This window comes from Cucurbita moschata, unplaced genomic scaffold, assembly GCF_002738365.1.
Source record: "Cucurbita moschata cultivar Rifu unplaced genomic scaffold, Cmos_1.0 Cmo_Scf00011, whole genome shotgun sequence".
NCBI classification, from domain to species: Eukaryota; Viridiplantae; Streptophyta; class Magnoliopsida; order Cucurbitales; family Cucurbitaceae; genus Cucurbita; species Cucurbita moschata.
Window position 1 is genome coordinate 749,280 of NW_019268527.1, and position 19,186 is coordinate 768,465.

The 19,186-nt window shown below is 37.6% G+C and overlaps 2 protein-coding genes and 1 pseudogene across 2 annotated transcripts; all 3 read right to left on the reverse strand.

Annotated features, from left to right (window-relative positions):
* Nucleotides 1-1,497: 1,497 nt before the first annotated feature.
* On the reverse strand, nt 1,498-3,073 carry LOC111449396 (pentatricopeptide repeat-containing protein At1g05750, chloroplastic). The gene has a single exon (XM_023089267.1). It carries the CDS (start codon nt 3,033-3,035, stop codon nt 1,503-1,505), a length of 1,533 nt encoding a protein of 510 aa, XP_022945035.1. The 5' UTR covers nt 3,036-3,073; the 3' UTR covers nt 1,498-1,502.
* A 431-nt stretch (nt 3,074-3,504) lies between these two features.
* On the reverse strand, nt 3,505-7,970 carry LOC111449395 (receptor-like kinase TMK3). The gene is made up of 2 exons (XM_023089266.1): nt 5,232-7,970; nt 3,505-4,237 (listed from the first exon to the last, which is right to left on the reverse strand). The coding sequence occupies exons 1-2, from the start codon at nt 7,627-7,629 to the stop codon at nt 3,729-3,731; spliced, it is 2,907 nt and encodes a 968-aa protein (XP_022945034.1). The 5' UTR covers nt 7,630-7,970; the 3' UTR covers nt 3,505-3,728.
* A 5,217-nt stretch (nt 7,971-13,187) lies between these two features.
* LOC111449878 lies at nt 13,188-14,997 on the reverse strand (annotated as a pseudogene).
* Between the last annotated feature and the right edge of the window lie 4,189 nt (nt 14,998-19,186).

A 19,186-nucleotide genomic window follows, 5' to 3' on the forward strand; every position in this document is an offset into this window, starting at 1 on the left:
TTTTTTTTTTTTTTTTTTTTTTTCAAACAACTACGTCAAATTTGTTTGCCAAGGAACAAAATTTTCTCAAAAGAATTAAGGTAAGCATGTTCTCAAATGCCTTCGAAATATAAAATCAATTTATATGTATGAAGTATGAAACATTATATTTTAAGACTTAATTTTTTTTATTTTTTAATTTCTAAGAATTGGTAATGTCAAATACTTCGAAAATAACTACTATACTATTGGTGTAATTTACTTTCTTTTTTTTTTTTCTCCTTCCACATTCTAAGGGGTCTACTATCGGTGTAATTTACTTTTCGACCGGCAGCACAACCCACCAATATCAATCATGTCATCGAAGGTGCCATTCAAGCCGCAAGTCAGGCCTCCGACTAAAAACAGTCAATTGTATGAAATCACATTGTGCTTTGATAAAGATGGAGTTGCTAGATGAACACGACTCTTCACAATGGTATGACAAAAGGCCTCAAACAAATGGAGATAATATTCGTTGATTATAAACTCATGATCATTCCCTAGACTAGTTGCTATGGGACTTTCATCCAACACCTTCCCTCGAATAAAGTACGTTTCCCCTTAATCGAGGCTCGACTCCTTTTCTTTTGGAGTCCTTTGTTCAACATTTGAGTATTCTATTGACATAACTAAGTTTAGGGCATGGGTCTCATACCATATTAGATGAACATAACTCTCCACAATGATATGATATTGTCCACTCTCGTGACTTTGTTTTGGGCTTCCCAAAAGGCCTCATACCAATAAAAATAAATATAGTATGAGTTGATTATAAACACATGAGCATTCCCTAAATTAGCAGAGGTGAGACTTTCATCCAACGAGAGTGACTCTCATTGACTATCGCCCGCAAGTGCCCAACTTAGTTTAATGGCTCTTGTCTTAGCACTTTCTTCTAAGATTAATGAAAAAATATTTTGAAGATAGGTGATTCTCATCCATTCATATTCGTGCACAAATCTCAAAAGATTGCTTTTTTTAAAATGATAAATTTCAACGTGACAATAATAAATTTTATGCTATTATTGACGTTCACTATTTTAATTGATAAAACCATTTGTTTAAACCTAAAAAATTCAAGCTAAAAGCAAGATACATTTGCACCATGGATGGCATCATGGTATAAAAACTATGAAATTTGCATATGGTAAGTGCATTATTTATTTATTTATTATTATTACTATTATTATTATTTAAGATTTTAGCTTTTTAATATTTTCATTTGGTTTTAATTTACTTTAAATATTTCCTTCGTTTTACTGACTCTTGAAATATGAAATGATTTTAAACAAACGCTTCCATATAAAAAGATTATATCATATATATGATAACAGCTTTAGTTCCCTTTACAAATTAGGGTCGTTATCCCGGTTTGCTTCTACCTTCAAATGCGATAACAAATGATGCAAAATCAAAGTCAATCCATTCACTATTTTACAATGCCTCAAATGGATCAAATAAGGGATTTACGAAACAAAGCTTCAATACTCTTTACTAGATTCATTACCATTCATAAAGGTAGCAGTTTCAGGAACATAGCCACATATCTTGAGTTCATGAAACAACACCTCTAACATGGAGTAGATATTATCTGCATCAGCATGGTATTTGTCACCAGCAACAAACTCATGAACCTTACCGTCAATCTCAATCGAGCTAAACCCCGGTTTTTTCTGCACACCTCGGGCTTTCATTGTTCTCCGGACCATGTTGGCGCCTTCCCACCTCCCGACTGCTGCATATATATTCGAAAGCAGCACGTAACTCGAATCACCACCAGGGTCCAACTCAAAGAGATATTTGATCAACCTTTCAGCCAGGCTCACATCACCATGAGTCCTGCAGGCAGCCAGCAGCGACCCGAGGACAACTTCATTCGGTTTCATGGGCATTGTCTCGATCACGTTCAACGCTTCATCCAACCTCCCTGCACGGCTATAGAGGTCAACAATGCATCCATAATGCTCAATCCTAGGAGTAATTCTATGTACTCTCTTCATGTTATCAAACAATTCCAGCCCCTTGTTCACTAAGCCAGCATGGCTACACGCAGTAAGAGCTCCCGTGTAGCTAACTCCATCTGCCTTGAATCCTTCCTTCTGCATTGCATCAAAAAACTCCAGAGATTCATCTGCAAAGCCATTAGTAGCAAATCCCACAATCATGGAATTCCAAGATACCAAAGTTCGTTTGGGCATTTTATCAAACACTTGGCGGGCAAACTCAATGCATCCACATCGAGAATACATATCTATCAATGAATTACTTATCCTAATATTATCCTTAAACTCCTGCTGCATAAGGAACCGATTAACCCATAACCCAAAAGAAAGCGCACCCAAATCAGCACACGCCGCAAGAACAGCAATTATTGACACATAATCAGGCTCGATCCCCGAGCATTGCATTTCATGGAAGCAGTCCAATGCTTGTTCAGAGTACCCCTGTTTCAAAAAACCATTAATTAAAGCCGTCCAGGAAATCGCATCTCTTGTAGGCATTTCATCAAACAGTTCAATGGCCAACTCAATCTCCCCATTCCTCATGTACCCATCGAGCATCGTGTTCCAAGTGACAGAGTTTTTCATGTCTAGATAATCAAAAACATTCCTAGCAAGACCCAATTGAGCACATTTGGCATACATAGCAATTAGAGCAGTCCCAACCATTACATGCCCTGTATCCAAACCTAATTTACGGACGTACCCATGAAGAGAAGCGCCGAAGTGGAGGCTGTGTGACGGAAAATCAGCACAGCCGGAGAGAAGCGTAATGAATGTGATGTGGTTCGGCTCTACTCCGGCGAGTCTCATCCTGGTAAACTCTGCGGCGGCTTCGGGTAATTGGGCGTTGCGGCAGTAGCGAGCAATAGAAGAGGTCCATAGAACAATGGGTTTAATGGGATTTGAGGAATTGGGATAGCGAGGGAAATTGAGATTCGATGGATTTGAATTAGAATATTGTTGGAGTTGGAATTGGAATGGAATGGCGGTGTGCGCTGGAACGCTGCTCATCGTTCCTGTTCGAAGAATCGTTTGGGATAGAGCGGGAATGGGATTTTATTGGTAAATTCATTTCCTAAATTAATAAAAATTAAAATATGACATCTATAAACTTTAATATATATATATATATATATATATAATTAGTTTGGAATAAAAATCATTCATAATGAAAGTCTCACGTCTCCTAATTTAGGAAATGATCATGAGTTTATGAACAAAAAATATTTTCTTCATATTGTTAGGGAATGATCATTGGTATGATCATGGGAAGTCCAAAGCAACGCAAAGCCATGAGAGCTTATGCTCAAAGTGGACAATATCATACCATTGTGGAGAGTCGTGTTTGCCTAACATGGTATCAGAGTCATGCCCTAAACTTAATCGTGCTAATAGATTGGTAAATCCTCAAATCTCGAACAAAGGACTTCAAAAGAAAAAGGTCCCCTCGCACTCTGTTCGAGAGGAGGTGTTAACGGATGAAAGTCCCACGTCCCCTAACAATATTAATGATAATATTAATAACAATTTTTTACACAGTAAAAAAAGCTTTGTATAAAGAAAGCACGACATAAATAAAGGAACACAAAACAAAACAAAGAGTAAAATCAAAAGCTCATAAACCCAGCTCCAACTGCTTTTAACTGATTAACTTATATTCAGCTGAGGTAGATGGTAATAGTTCCTTTGTAATGAGGAGTTTACTCATCTTCCATCAACAGAGGTGAAGGAGTCTGCAAATCCGGTGGGTCGGGCCGGAATGCTTCCCTTACTGTCTTGAAGGCTCGTAAACTTCGTGTCCCCGCTTTCTGCTTCCTGCCATACCTTTAGCATTTCAGGAAGCGGTAGACTGTAATCAATCCCCGACAAACTATCCGCATCGTCGTCAATTGGTTTCCACTTCTCGATCAAAGGCGAAAGCACGTTCACCACATGTCCCATGTCGGGCCGATGAGTTGGCTCTCTAGCTGTGCAATGTCCTGCCAATTCTGCGATTATGAAGATCTTCTCGAACAGGTTGGCGTTTACCGGTAGAGATGGATCGATCGCAGACATTAGCTTTTCTTTGTTCGACTTGATTCGCCAAAACCATTCGGCCAAGTACCGGCTTTCCTCCGGCCGCTCCTCGTCCAATGCCATCATTCCAGTCAAAAGCTCCATTAGCACCACGCCGAAACTGAATACATCAGCTTTCGTAGTGATCTTCCCCATCACTGAATCCCCACACAAATTTAAGAACAACAAGATTTCAGAAAATTGAAGAACTTGAAATCAAGAATCAATTATTAGCCATCGGAATGAATGCTATAAGCTCGTTTGATAACGTTTTGGTTTTTGGTTACGAAAGTTGTGCTTGGGTTTATAGAGTTTATAGGCCTAAGTTTCAAAAACAAAAAAAATGTAACCGTTCAAGCTCACCGCTAACCGATATTGTCCTCTTTGGGCTTCCCCTTTCAGGCGCGCGTCTACTAGGAAGAGGTGTTTCTACACCCTTATAAAGAAGGCTTTGTTCTCCTCCCCATCTAACGTGGGATCTCACAATCCACCCCTTTCTGGGGCCCAGCATCCTCGCTGACACTCGTTCTATTCTCCGATCGATATGGGACTCCCCAATCCACCCCTTGTGGGGCTCAATGTCCTTGTTGGCACACCGCCTCATATCCACCCCCTTCGGGACTCAACCTCCGAGCTGGCACATTGCCTAGTGTCTAGCTCTGATACGCCCAAGCCCACCACTAGCGAATATTATCCTCTTTGGGCTTTCCCTTTTAGGTTTCCCCTTAAGGTTTTAAAACGCATCCACTAGTGAGACACTTCCACACCTTTATAAAAAATGTTTCGTTCTCCTCCCCAGCCGATGTGGGATCTCACAAAAAATCAAATGGAGCCTTTACTACAAGTATCTATTCTATTCAAGTTCTAACTACGAGTAACTCTTTCAAGCTTTCCCTTTCGAGCTTCCCCTCAGGGTTTTAAAACGCACTGATAGGGAGAGGTTTCCACACCCTTATAAAGAATGTTTCGTTCTCCTCTCCAGCCGACGTGGGATCTCACAAAAAATCAAATGGATATCAAATGGAGCAACTACGAGTATCTATTCTATTCAGGTTCTGACATGGCTGCGAAAAGTCAAACAAACCAAACATACTTCAACAGGCTAGCTCAATCGTTTGCCATGAGTTCTAAAAAAAGAGTTGGTGTAAGTACCTGCATACTCAGGTGCTAGGTATCCAAATGTACCAGCAAGCTTAGTTGCTACAGACTTCTCCCCATCTGGAGCCAACTTCACGAGTCCAAAATCTGAAACTTTTGCTCGAAAATCATCGTCCAGAAGAATATTAGACGATTTAAGATCTCGATGTATGAAGGTTTGTCGGGCTAAACCATGTAGATATTCAATTCCCCGGGCAACATCGAGCGCAATCGTCAGCCGAGTCATCCAAGGTAGAGGCTCCAATTTAAAACTTTTCCAATGGAAGAGATGCTTGCTAAGAGCACCTTGAGACATATACTCATATACAAGAAGCCTTTCAGCTCCTTCTATAGAATACCCCAAAAGCGATACCAAATGTCGATGTCTAACATGCGAAAGAACTGCAATTTCGGATTGAAACTCTTCTATTGCTTTATTACTGATCGATCCAGCCTCCATTCTCTTCACTGCTATTTTCGTTCCGTCCTCCAACTCACCTTTATAGACCGTTCCAAAGCCACCTCGGCCGAGCTCATTTTCGAGGGAAAAATTATTGGTCACCTTGCGGAGAACTTGAACAGCTACAACCAAATTCCCATCCTCAATCACATGAGAACTCTCAGTTCCACCACTATTAGTACTTGTCATGCTAGTTCCCGTTTGATTTGATACGTTTCCTGTGTTCTTATTCGACACAGAAATCTTAACCATGCTTTCAGGGTACGAGGGATCTTTCGGGTGCACCACAAAAGTTGGAGATTCGGCAGCTCGTTTTCTCCTCCTAAAGCAGAAGATACAGAACAATGCTGATAGAAATATCATGACTATAATGAGAACCGTGGCAACCACGTACATAATTCTTCTCGTCTTTGAAGACTTTTGCATCTCGGATTCAACATGGACAGATGAAGAGGAATTCCTTACTGTAATTGGAGATCCAGGAACTGGACTCCTCGATGACGCATCACCTGAGGGATCGTCTAGGGGAGGCGACACACTGGTAAGTGGTGGATGTGTAATCGGTAAAGGAGGCACTGCAGAATGATTAGAAACCAAAAAAGGATTTCCCAACGTTAAAACTTTAACATCGTCTCGAAATTTCGGTAAAGGAGGGTCGAAATTGTTTCCAGTCAAATCCAACAACCTCAAAGATTTCAAACTCGTAAAATTCTGAGGAACTATACCACTAATATTATTGCCAGCCAATCGAATTTCGATCAACGAATCTAGGTTTGATATAGAAGGACTCAAAGTACCAAGAAGTCCTCGCTTGGGCAGATTGATCATCGAAACCTTGGACTCAGGATTGCAACTAAGTCCCAACCAAGGCCCTTGGCATGGATCATTACCCGACCACTCCGATGCAAGACGTATAGGATAGTTCAGACTGCCAAGAAAATGCAAAAGTGCAGTAACTTCTGGGGCACATTGTAGACCTGGTTTAGACTGACAAAAATAGTTGTAATCATAAGTAACATTACGAGCCTCGAACTCCGGTATCGGACCCATTAGAAAGTTATTATTGAGGACCAGATTGTCAAGGTTCATCTTGGCCAAGCTCTCAGGAACCAGACCAACAAGTTGGTTTCTATTGAGATTAAGATCAGACAAAGCTGCTAGCTCCCCAATATTTTCAGGGATCACCCCTGAGAATTTGTTTCCATGTAGCCATAGCTGAGTCAAAGAAGTCATCAACGGAACAACATCGATCGAACCGGTCATTCCGGTATCCTGATCATTCAGCCATAGAATCTGCATCAAAGACTGCCCAAAACTCTCAGGAATTGGGCCAGTTAACCGGTTGTAAGAAAGCTTCAAAGCTGTCAATGATGGCAATGTCCCCAAAAACTCAGGGACAGGCCCAACTAGATTGCTGTGAACCAGTGAAAGATTCGTCAGCTGAACCGACTTAGCAAGCTCATCAGGTAGAGACCATCCAGCAGTGGCATTGAAAGGATTATAATCCAAAGCCAATACCCTAATGTTGGTTAATCCATTGAAGAAATCTAAAGGGATCGTGTCGAACTCATTGAAATCTAAGTAAGCAAATTCCAGCTCTGATAAGCCACTGAAAGAGGGCAATGCCCCATTGAACTTGTTCTTTTGGAGACCCAAGTTTGAGAGCTTAGATAACTGGTTAAGATTCTGAGGCAAGGGTCCTTTTAGACCCAAGCCCTGAACCTGAATCTGAGAAACTCTATCACCTGCACAATAAACATGAGGCCATGGAGGAATCCCACATGGGTCATCTCCATTGTCAGGCCATTTGAGAAGCTCTGAATTTTCTAACCCCATTCTTAAGTCATTCAAGATTTTGACATCATTTAGGTCAGTGGCACAAAAACAAACAGTTGATGTGCATAACAAAACCAGAGAGATACAGAGCCCCAAATTGTAATCCCTCATTTCCATTAAAGAAGTAAACAAAAATGTTGAAGAGTAAATCGCAATGCACTGCAAAATCTCATGAATTGGAGAGGATTCAAGTCGAAATAAACATAGCCCAGATCAGAAAAATGGGAAAAAAAGTTACGAACACCTGAAAACCGAAGCTCTGTTTCGTAAGAGAAGCAGTGAAAGGTAGATGGGGGAAGTGGGTATGATCGTGAAAAGCAGAGAAGGGGGCCTTTACGACTGTCTGTTTCTCTCGTTCGTCGGGTCTCCTTCCTTTGAACCTAACACGGCTTGCTTTGTCCTTTTCGCCCATCAATTTTGGCCTCATTACCCAAATTAACAATGGGGGCATGTTTAACCCACTCACAGTTGAGCTTGCCGACATCACTCGCTCTCCAAAACAAGAACAGGATGATTCAGACAAGTGACAAGAACTTTTTAATTGATCATAGTTACATGTAAGCTCTATGCAAAGTTGTTAGGAGTGTTCATATAACAGAGTAATCTAATTTAAATTATAAAATTTAAAATTTATTCTATCCCGTCAACCTAACCAACTTAAAAATAGACATACAACTCAATCAAATCCAGTATATATAGTGTTTCTAAAAGTGATGCTCAGTTACTCGTAAATAGTTGATATTTGAATTTTACCAGATTTTAGTTATAAATTTAAATATACTGTGTAAAAGTAACTTTTTTTAAAAAGTAATTAAAAAAAATAACCCGACAATTCAACTCAACTCAACCCAACCCAACCCAAAAAATAGAGAGTAGGGTTGGGTTACTGAGGTTTGGTTGTAAATTTTATTCAGGTTGTTCAGGTTACCAATCCAACCAACTAGAAATTTCAAATTGGTCCAAAAGATTTTTCCTAATGTCCAGATGAGTTTTGGTACCTCATGTCATACATTTTTTTTAATCATATACTCATTATTGGTGTATATAAAAGATGAATACATGACTCAGCTCGATCAAGACCCAATTCGGTAGATCATATCCTCCAAATGCGATCAATATTTTTCTTCGACTTGGCCATTCTAATCAATGAATAATCTACTAATATTATTGTCATTCATACTTTCGAATGTACCATAAAATTTATATTATATAAAAAAAAATTATGATAAATGACGTGGCACTAGTTTAAAATTATATATAATTAAAACAAGATGGGCAAATTTCAATTAGGTTCACATTTCACTTTTATTATTAAAATATATATATATATATATATATATATATATATATATATATATATAATAATTATGACTAGATCTGCTCACTTTATTTTAAAAATATAAAAAAAAAATTATTAAAGATTGTAAAACAAAATTAAGGAAGAAGGCAAGTTATAATTATTTAATTAGGAATGTTTAATTATTAGTAATGGATAATGGTATTTTTGTTATTTTAAAATACATTATATTTATGTTAAATAAATAAATAAATAAAAGTAAATTATTAATAATTATGATAGAAGCAAGAGACAGGAAGGTGGGTCCCAAGGGTCATAATAAAAGAATGAAAGAAAAAGAAATTCCGTTAATTGAGGATGATTCTATTCCTCCTAGGAATAAATTTAATCCATAAAATGGAAAAAGAATTTCCACGCCGGCACCTACATTTGAGCTATTATATTTTAAAAAAAAAATTAAAACAAATTTTATTAAATAAAAAAACTTAATTAACCCAATTATAAATTTTTTTAATTTGGTTGGTTTTATTTATTCAAATTTTTATTTTGGAGTTGGAACTAGGCCTCGCCAAAACCGACAATATTTTTATTTTGTAGATTGAGATGGGTTGATATTTGCACCTGTCATACCTTGATTACACAGAACTAGACAATTCAATTGGCTTTACTGCTTCGTCGAGCTTTCGCCTATTGTGGAAAATTCTCCACTACTGCCTACGGTGGGAATCTAGGTCGTGTCTCAATCTCAGTGTGGTTGATCATCCTCTCGGACTAGCTACTTATCATTGTCTTGGTAAGTTATTGTCTCACCAACTAGTTAATTAGACGCGAGCCCTTCCTCGGACACGTGTCTAGTGGGAACCCGTAGTGCAACCGAACGTGAGCTGCTATACCAAATCTCTCGCTTCCCATCAGGGATTGAGTGGAAAGGTCATGATCTGTAGGGGAACATATCCACTCATTCTTCCATTGGAGACAGGTGCAGGAACAAAGAAATCAAGTGGATTTAAGGGGGCTTTTAGAGAACGTATCAATAAGCTAGACCCATGATTCAAGTTGCTTCATGCTATAAATAAACACGATGTTAAAATTTATCAGCAATAGCAAAAAGAAGACCAATAAAGTGGGATTCAAAGGCTCAATCCCTCAAAGCATGCGAGAAGGGTCGACATTGGAGCAACACACTATCGAATGTTCAACCGGCAGTTTCATGATCAGTCATTGTATACTCCTGTGGGTTGGAAGTCGGCAAGGAAAAGAGGCGGACACAACTCCCCCTCTCCCCGTTCTACCGTCCAAAACATGTCAGTCATTCGAAGTTCTGGAGTTGATTCGGATAGGAACAACGACTAAATTTGTAGAATCCAATCAAATCTGGTTTACATTTATCTTAAATCCAATCAAGATTTCAAAATAATTAAAAGAAAATAAAAAATTTAGAATACAAAATTAGGAAGAAACTACAATATTTATTTATTTAATTTTATTTTTTAAAAAAGGTGTGAAATTGGGGGTTTTGTAAATACTTTATAAGATGGTGTGGGTTTGACTACATTATATTTTCCAAAAGTAATATTCCACACTCGATTAAAGCGTCCGTCTTCCTCGAGCTTTAAAGATTGAAGGATTTATAAAAAGGAGGGCCCTTTGGACTTTGGCTTAACCTCTCCATTCTCAAAATAATTTTAGAGAATATTACAATAATAATAATAATAATAATACGCAAAAACAAATTCGGGTCAAGGAAGAAGATGACAAGCGTGTCGGGTTCATGCACGCATGGTTGAAAGGTGGAAGGCTCGAGGTGAGTGCATTGCAGGCGTGTGACAAGCTCTGGTTCATCCCGTTCGACTTCTTTTGACCTATCCTATCAATACTGGTCCCTCTTGACGTTGTTAATTACTGAATATACCATTGTCATATTAGGATTGATCTTGTGAGAAAAGGAGTTAGCTATTCACGTAAGTAGCATATTGAACCTCCTAAGCAAGTTTGAATTTGATTTAGTTATGATAAATGCACGTTATACTATGACTTAATCAATAGTAATCATGATAGCATGCGTAGATTATAAGCATGTTAGAGGTTAATGATTAGTATGCATGGTGTATGACTCTACTTTATGCTTATGAGATGATTCTAGTATATGACATACGTGAGTGTACTTATTCTACTAAACCTACCAAAAACTTGACTGGTACGCTATGTGCTAAGTTAGGAACATCAATATTCTTGATCGTTGGGTTCTTTGTTATTTTAGGCCGTTAGAGCATTTAGTAAATGGGTCGTATTGGACCAATTGTGAGTCTGAAATCCAAGAGAATAATCATAGAGCATGTTGTCCAATTAGTCTACTTAACCTCATGGAAACCTGATGCGTGTATGCTAAGTTAGAGACATGAGTATTACCGACCGTTGGGTTGTGTGCTATTTTGGGCCATCAGAGTGTTTAATAGACGAGTCTTACATACAAGTCCAAAATTTATAATGAACATAAATAGAACCTAGAGGTAAATGTTATTTAAAACACCTCAAGACCTCTATATCGATGAAACAACCGTTAGAATAAAAAAAAGAAAAAAATCAAATCTCGTCATAAATTGTAAGATTTTCGGCGAGCCACCGCAGTCTAGTGTGGGATAACGACCCACATTTCCTATAAGAAAAGACCATCCACGCTCCCTCAACCATCCAACCATAGCGCTCGTTACTCCTACCGCGACCCTTCTGAACACAGCCCATACTTAAGTCACAACCCAGTGCATCTTGCGTGCACGACCCAAAAGCGTGTCTTCGACCTAGCCACAAGCGGGCCACTCCATTCAGCCTTAGATCGCGCGCTTGTTTCAAGCCCGCACAAACACTGACAGCCCAACGACCCACACATGCATTCTTCACCCATAATTGATCCGCGTACACGTGAACGCCACCCGATTGACAAACGCGAGCTCCGATGGCTCCTAATCGCTTACCCACTCAACTTGCACTATTTAGCCTCGTTTTCTATGTTTTCGACCATTTTGGAGCTTATTTGGATCTTATTGGAGATATTTAAGGTCATTATGACTCGTAATTGCTCAATGAGCTAGAAATTGGAATAATTTGATAATTTAGGTACTAAGTTAGTTAATATGTCTTGATGCGAGTAGTGAGTCCACCTAGACTTTGAGGGACGCACTTGAGCCAACTCTAGGGATATCTAGTAATTTGACTTAGACTGACCAAGTGAGTGATTCTACTATTAGCTTGGTTGGATGAATTGTATTATGTATGATGTCGCGTGTCATGTATCATGATCGTACTTTTTCAACTGTGCAGTGTCGTGATCTTGACATGCTCACGACTAGCCTTAAGGAGAACTCGAGCCTCATATTCATTTTTCACCCACCTTTGTGGCTTCGTTGGACCGTTGACGAAGTTTGTCTTCACCAACCGAAAACAGCTTGTGCGAAATCCAATCTTTTTCGGCCACACATGTTTGTGGGTTCATATTCCATCGTGTGCAACACAACAAAGAACTATTCGAAACTTCGAGCCCTTCCTATCAGATAAGCTCGGCCTGAACTTTCTGGAGCCCAGAAAAAAAGTCATGGTAACTTATTAACATTAGATGCAATAAGCATCTACAGATAGACTGCTTACGAAATATTTTTATGCTCGCCCCTCTCTACATTGTTTTCAAGGTAGAAGAGCATTGGGGAGCTTCTAAGTCATAGATAGGGCATCCCAAGGCATCCGTTATTTTATGAATTTTGGGTCATTTTGTATGCTTTAAAATTGTATCTCAAACTCGGGACTCCAACTTGTAATAAACTTGAACACCTATTTGGATATGATTTCAGGTTCTTTTTAATTATAGTGTTGTTTGTTTTTAAATTGCACAAAATTTTAGGTCTATCTTTCTTGAAATGGTCCAAAATTCAAAACCTCAAAAATTAAGTCGTGACAAGTAAGCTCTTACTTGCAACTGATGCATTAGGAACTTTATGATATTAAATCCATGGAAGTTTCTCCACTGTAAAACGATTAAATGCAATAGGAATGATGCGATCTTCACAACCTTACCAAATATGAACAGAGGCATTGTTGTCGGGCATTGTTGTCGGGCATTGTTGTCGGGGAACGGATTTCTCAAGTTGACGATGGGATTGAACTCCCAATTTGATCCATAAGAAGCCAATATGTCTCGGTTAAGCGACTCGTGTTCACCTTGTTGTGTCACTTTTTCCTAAATTTGGTTGCAAAAGAAACATTGCAACAGGCTCACTCATTATGCATTCATTACTCTATTGCAAAGAGAAAAAAAAGCAGCTGGTTATGATTTAGGAGTCTTGAAAGACTTTTCATTATCTCTAAATCTAAATCACAGGGCGTGTCATCATAACCATGGTGTGTACCGTGCAACCTGAAAGCTCCGTTGGAACGATCCAGGAAGACTCCTGAAAGTCTGTAGTGATAAAGCTGAAGGAATGGAAGGCCACAAGTAATTCACAAAAGGAACCACAGGGGAAGCTCCTAGGAGTCTGAAATGAAGCTCAATTCAGAGTTAATGAAAGAAAAGTGTATGAGAATTGATCATAGTGAAATGAAGATTAAGTGCCTGGGTGGAATGTATTTTAGACGGCTCCGAATAGACCATGCTCCCATTGAACATCCCATTACGGAAAATTTTGTGCTGAGCTCTAGTTTGTCTGCTAATTCTTGAATGTCAAATGCTTCGGACTTCACTGAACGTGCTGGATATGAGTCGCTCTCGCCATAACCAGCTCAGTCAAATAATACTATGTGGAGCTTAAGCTCCTCTATAAATTCCTGAAGATAAAAGATATTGTTGAGAATTGTTTGGGAGGGAGTTCCACGTTGACTAATTTAGGAATGATCATGGGTTTATAGGTAAGGAATACATCTCCATTGGTGTGAGACCTTTTGGGGAAGCCCAAAGCAAAGCGACAAGAGCTTAAGCTCAAAGTGGACAGTATCATACCATTGTGGATAGTCATGGTTCTTAACATGGTATCAGAGTCATGTTCTTAAATTAGTCATGTCAATAGAACCCTTAAGCGTCAAACAAAGAAGTTGTAAGCCTTGAAGGTGTAGTCAGAACTCAAGTGTCTAACAAAGGGTGTACTTTGTTCGAGGACTGCAGAGAGAGGAGTCGAGCCTTGATTAAGGAGAGAGACTGTTGGAGGGCTCCATAGGCCTCTGGGGAGGCTCTATAATGTACTTTAGATTGTTGGGAGGGAGTCCCAAATTGGCTAATTCAGGGAATGATCATGGATTTATAAGTACGGAATCCATCTCCGTTAGTATGAGATCTTTTGGGGAAGCCCAAAGCAAAGCCATGAGAGCTTAAGCTCAAGAGGACAATATTATACCATTGTGGAGAGTCATGATTTTTTAACATGGTATCAGAGTCATGCCCTTAACTTAGCCTTGAAGGTGGAGTCAAAAGTGACTAAGTGTCGAACAAATAGTGTACTTTGTTTGAGAACTCTAGAGAGAGGAGTCGAGTCTCCATTAAGGGGAAGTTGTTCGAGGGCTCTATAAGCCTCAGGGGAGGCTCTATAGTATACTTTATTTGAAGGGAGGATTGTTGAGGATTGTTAGGAGAGAGTCCCACGTTGCCTAATTTAGGGAATGATCAGGGTTTATAAGTAACGAATACATCTCCATTGGTACGAGATCTTTTGGGGAAGCCCAAAGCAAAGCCACGAGAGATTAAGCTCAAAGTAGAAAATATCATACCAGTATAAAGAGTCGTGATCCTTAACGATATGATTAAATACATTTAGTAAACTAGGACAAGGACAGAGACAGGTAGGTAAGTGGCAAGCAAAGAAGAAGGATCTCTTACTTGAGAGGCAGGTAAGTGCATATCTTTGGAGTTATTGTAGCCATGAGACAATGATTTTGTACTGAGCCACTTCCTTAGGAACGCCTAATTCCCTGTAGGCCAAATGCCTCCTATCGCTGATCTTAGAAGTGAGTGGAGGGCCATTTGAGAGCCACAAATATAGAAGAATGTCATGATGCGACTGAGGATGACATGTGCATTGAAAAGTAGACAAGACATAAGCAAGACAAGGGAAATGAGTAAACAAGAGTGTCAAAGATAGGCTTGTTGAAGGGCCAGGTACGACCTTGAGCCTTAACCTCGAAAGTCGGGGTTCCAAAGAGAATTTGAGCATGCAGTTCTAGAGTAAAGGCTTTCCATATGAAATATGAATGTTCGTCAAATTTAGCGTTAATTGGACATCGGACGGACGCTCCACAACACCGTATGACTGTTCGCCAAAATGACGTCTACCCCAAGAACATTTAAAATGCCTCAAAATATACTATAGATAGATGTGACTAGTTGTCAATTCTTCCCACCTAGGTTATATGCTGTCAAAACCATTGTTGTTGCATACTCGCTCTTAGCTTATAACATTGCTTTTTTTAAAATTGTTTTCACCATATTTCATCGCTCACGTTTTCTAAAATATTTCTCTCAAACGTGACTTGAGGCTCGAGCATACGTCGATATTTTTTGCAAAATGCGAATTTCACAAGACTGACTTGTTCACTAGTTAAAAAAAGTGTTACACAATCACCGTCCTGCTGCCGCAAGAGTGCGATTGTGACACCGTGCATGTCATCCTATTAAATTGACTGCACCTATTAAATTGTCAATGAATTCTCTGAAATTTCACCAATGTTATGCAACACAAATAACCCTTGAAGTTGTACGTAGTTTGCTTCACTCGGATGACAAGAGATAGAAAATATAAGTGAAAATCAAACCATTGAAGTAGTTTTCTAAATTAGAGATTCGAGAAAACAAACTAATATCATTAGGCACGTTTTGATTTTGTAAAACACCACCGATCACAAACACTTAAATCTACTTCATTTGCCCACGTTAGCTTCTTTGAACTTTTCCTTTTGAGCTCCCTCTCAAGATTTTAAAATGTGTTTAGTAGGGAGAGGTTTCAACACCCTTATGAATAATAATATTTTGTTCCCCTCTCTAACCAACGTGGGATCTCAGAATCCACCCCTTAAAGCTCAGAGTCCCGACTGGCACACCATTCAGAACTTGACTCTAATACCACTTGTAACATCTAATTCCACCACTAACGGATATTGTCCTTTTTGAGTCTTCCCATCCGCTCTTCTCCTTAAGGTTTTAAAACGCATCTATTAGGGAGAGATTTTCACGCCCTTATAAGGAATGTTTCGTCCCCTCTCCAACCAATGTACGATCTCATACAAATCTTACTAAAAATGATGGTAGTCCATCTCCAATCTAATAATAACCATTTTCTTTCGATAACCATTAAATTGGCCGACCCAAGAACATTCATCCCAAAACTTTTAACTTTTTTAAGTTCAAACCAATAATTAATAAACCGAAAAGCACAACGTAAGAACATCAATTTAGCCATTCTACATTGCTCTTTGTCGGTATGGAATCTAAAGTTGTTCCAACCACACCTATGGTTTATAATTTGGTTACTATTTATTCATCAACAAATCCAATATAACTCACTTTTTAATACTCTCTTTGTAATAGCCCAAAAGAGAATAACAAACAAATAAATAATTCAATTGGATCATAACTTAGTTAAAATTAAATCATAATAATAATAATTAAAATTTTCCTTTTATTTAGTTCCGTACATTGCGTCATCATATATATAGTCATTTTAATTCTGTTTACCTAGTAAATACAGAAGAAAAAATGGTAATAAATATTTTATTATAAACAAAAGAAAAACTGGAAGATAAGGAATTGATTTTATTATCGCCCTAATTTAAGCAACAGAATAATATTGATAATTTTTAATATTTAATGTATCAAATATCTTTATATATCTAATATATTAAATATTAGTCGGACCATTCTTAAATTAAATATATTTTTCTCTTTTTATATTTAATTATATATTAATTTTAACGTTTCAAATTAAATATATTTCTTTTTTTTTATTTATTTAATCTATCTAATATATTAAATATTAATTTTAATGCTTAAATTAAACGTATATGGACCCACCAATTATAAGCTCCAAAATAATACAAAATTAATTAATTATTATCTTATTTTATAATTAGATCTTACACAAGTGTCCTTCGTTCTTTAATGAACAATTTGTTTATGATCCAACCATAAATTTAAGTCTTTCTCAAGCGAGTGAGAGGATGAGGTCCCATTGTTCAAGTCCAAAAATCATAACTTAAAGAATTACTTATCCACTTATCTTATATAGAATGAATTTTATGGCGTGAAATTATGTTTTCAACTCTCTATTTGTCAATTCCCTAAATAGTAGAAGTATTGAATCGACTACAAAACTCATTTTCACTCATTTCGTTCTTTCTATTACTCTTTTGGAGTCCCTACTTAGATTAAAGCATTTAACATAAGGTCGATGCGTATAAAAATGAGACCGCTTACTTATAAAACTAGTGCGTACCCGATGATGCCTAGGGATTAAGTGGTATGAGCTTGGTGGGTTAGGTGCGTACAAAAGTGGTGCTTACAAAACACCGTGTATGAAAGTGATACATATCTCGAATGTAAAAACGACCGCGAGCCCAAGGTGGTGGTTTTAGGTCTACAACATTTAAATAGGTCATTGACGATTGTTCCGTAGATTTTGACGATTCTTTCAAATTTTGGTAGTAATTTCAACCCTAACTTTCCACCAAATAATTATTATATGAATTATATCATTTTCATTAAATATGTTCTAACATGATCTTTAAAACTTTGAATTTCTTTTTTTAAGATATCCTTAAATTTTTTAAATTTATCAAAATTAAAAAAAAAAATATATATATATATATATATTTTATCATTAATTTTAGATTAATAACATATTAAAAATTCTTATAAACTTTAAAAAATAACATTAAAATTTTTTGAGATAATCTATACAGTGTCGATAAACAGTTTTCGTCCATATCTTAACGCTTCTATCTTAACGTACTGGTAGATATGTGTAACGCCTCTATTTTCCTATTAAAAATAGACAATTTAAATGTATAATCCAATGTATAATCCAATGTACACTTGTTCTAATCCAATGTACAAGTTAGGCATACGGAAATCGTAAGTCACAGACAATTTAAATGTATAATCGAGTCTTGGTCATGTTTGAGAAAATATTTTAAAATCGTAAGCAAGGAAATGTGTTGAAAACAAATTGTAAGAAAACAATGTTAAATACTAAAAACAAATAAGTAACAACCACAACCTTGATAGCATATAATCAGAGTCGATTAGGAAGAATTGACTAGTCATATATAATGCATTTTGGAGAGTTTAGGTCTTGGCGGGTGTAAACATAATTTTGACTAACGATTATCACTCTCGTATTGACACGACAAGAATAATAAATATCCAACTATACATGAAAGTAAGTAAAAGAGGTTTGGAACGGACATACTGTAATGGACAACACATTCTAGACAAGTATGATAGGGACATTCGACAAGTTGTTACAAGCAACGCGCCTTTCATGGCGCCCGCCCGTCCATCTTCAAAGCTTCGCCGTGCCGCTCCACTGTCGCCCCATAATCCCTTCGATCTTTTTCATCTCTGGATCTCAGGTGTTGTTCTTAATTTCATGTTGTTTTCTTTCAACCTTTGTTGTATTATATTATGGTTCGAATCAAATTCACTGGTTCGGTTGGATCCGATTTTTCTCGACAAAAATGGACATTGAAAGTTCAATTGCTTCCCCCGAATCTCTTTCGATGTTCTCTGTTGTCAGGCTTATTCCAATTTCTCACTCCAATTTCATGCTCAATTGACATCATGATTAAATTCATCTTGATTTTGAGTTTGCTTGTCCGATCCTGTTCGCTTATGTTCTTCAGCTCAGTTCCGATTTAAACCTCTCCAGCTTATATTTGCTTTCATCTTGTGGGTTTTTTTTTTTAATCTCTAAATGTGAAGAGGGATCGACATGAACGAGATAGGTAAGAGAGATTCACATTACGACATCGGTGGTAACTACGTGTGGGAGAGGGTATGAAAACAGTGAGGTGGCAAGTACCGAGCATGGAGATAAGAAATGATTTGGAGCTGGATGAAGAGCATGAAACCGATCGTGAAAGGCTTTGGTTGTGTATTGATTGGATCGGGTCGAGAGAAGTTTGATTTTCTATTGTGTGTAAGAGATTCTCATATATTAGGAGAAATTAAAAATAAGAAAAGTAAATATTAATGGTTTAAACCATAGTTGGGTTTTTATTTTTAAAAAATAAAATAAAATATATTAAAAAAAAGAAAGAAAGATTATTCAACAACCATAGAGAGAGCGCCACGTGGCGCCAAATCTCAATCTGGATACTGATTGGACCCGATATTTAAGGGTATGATTG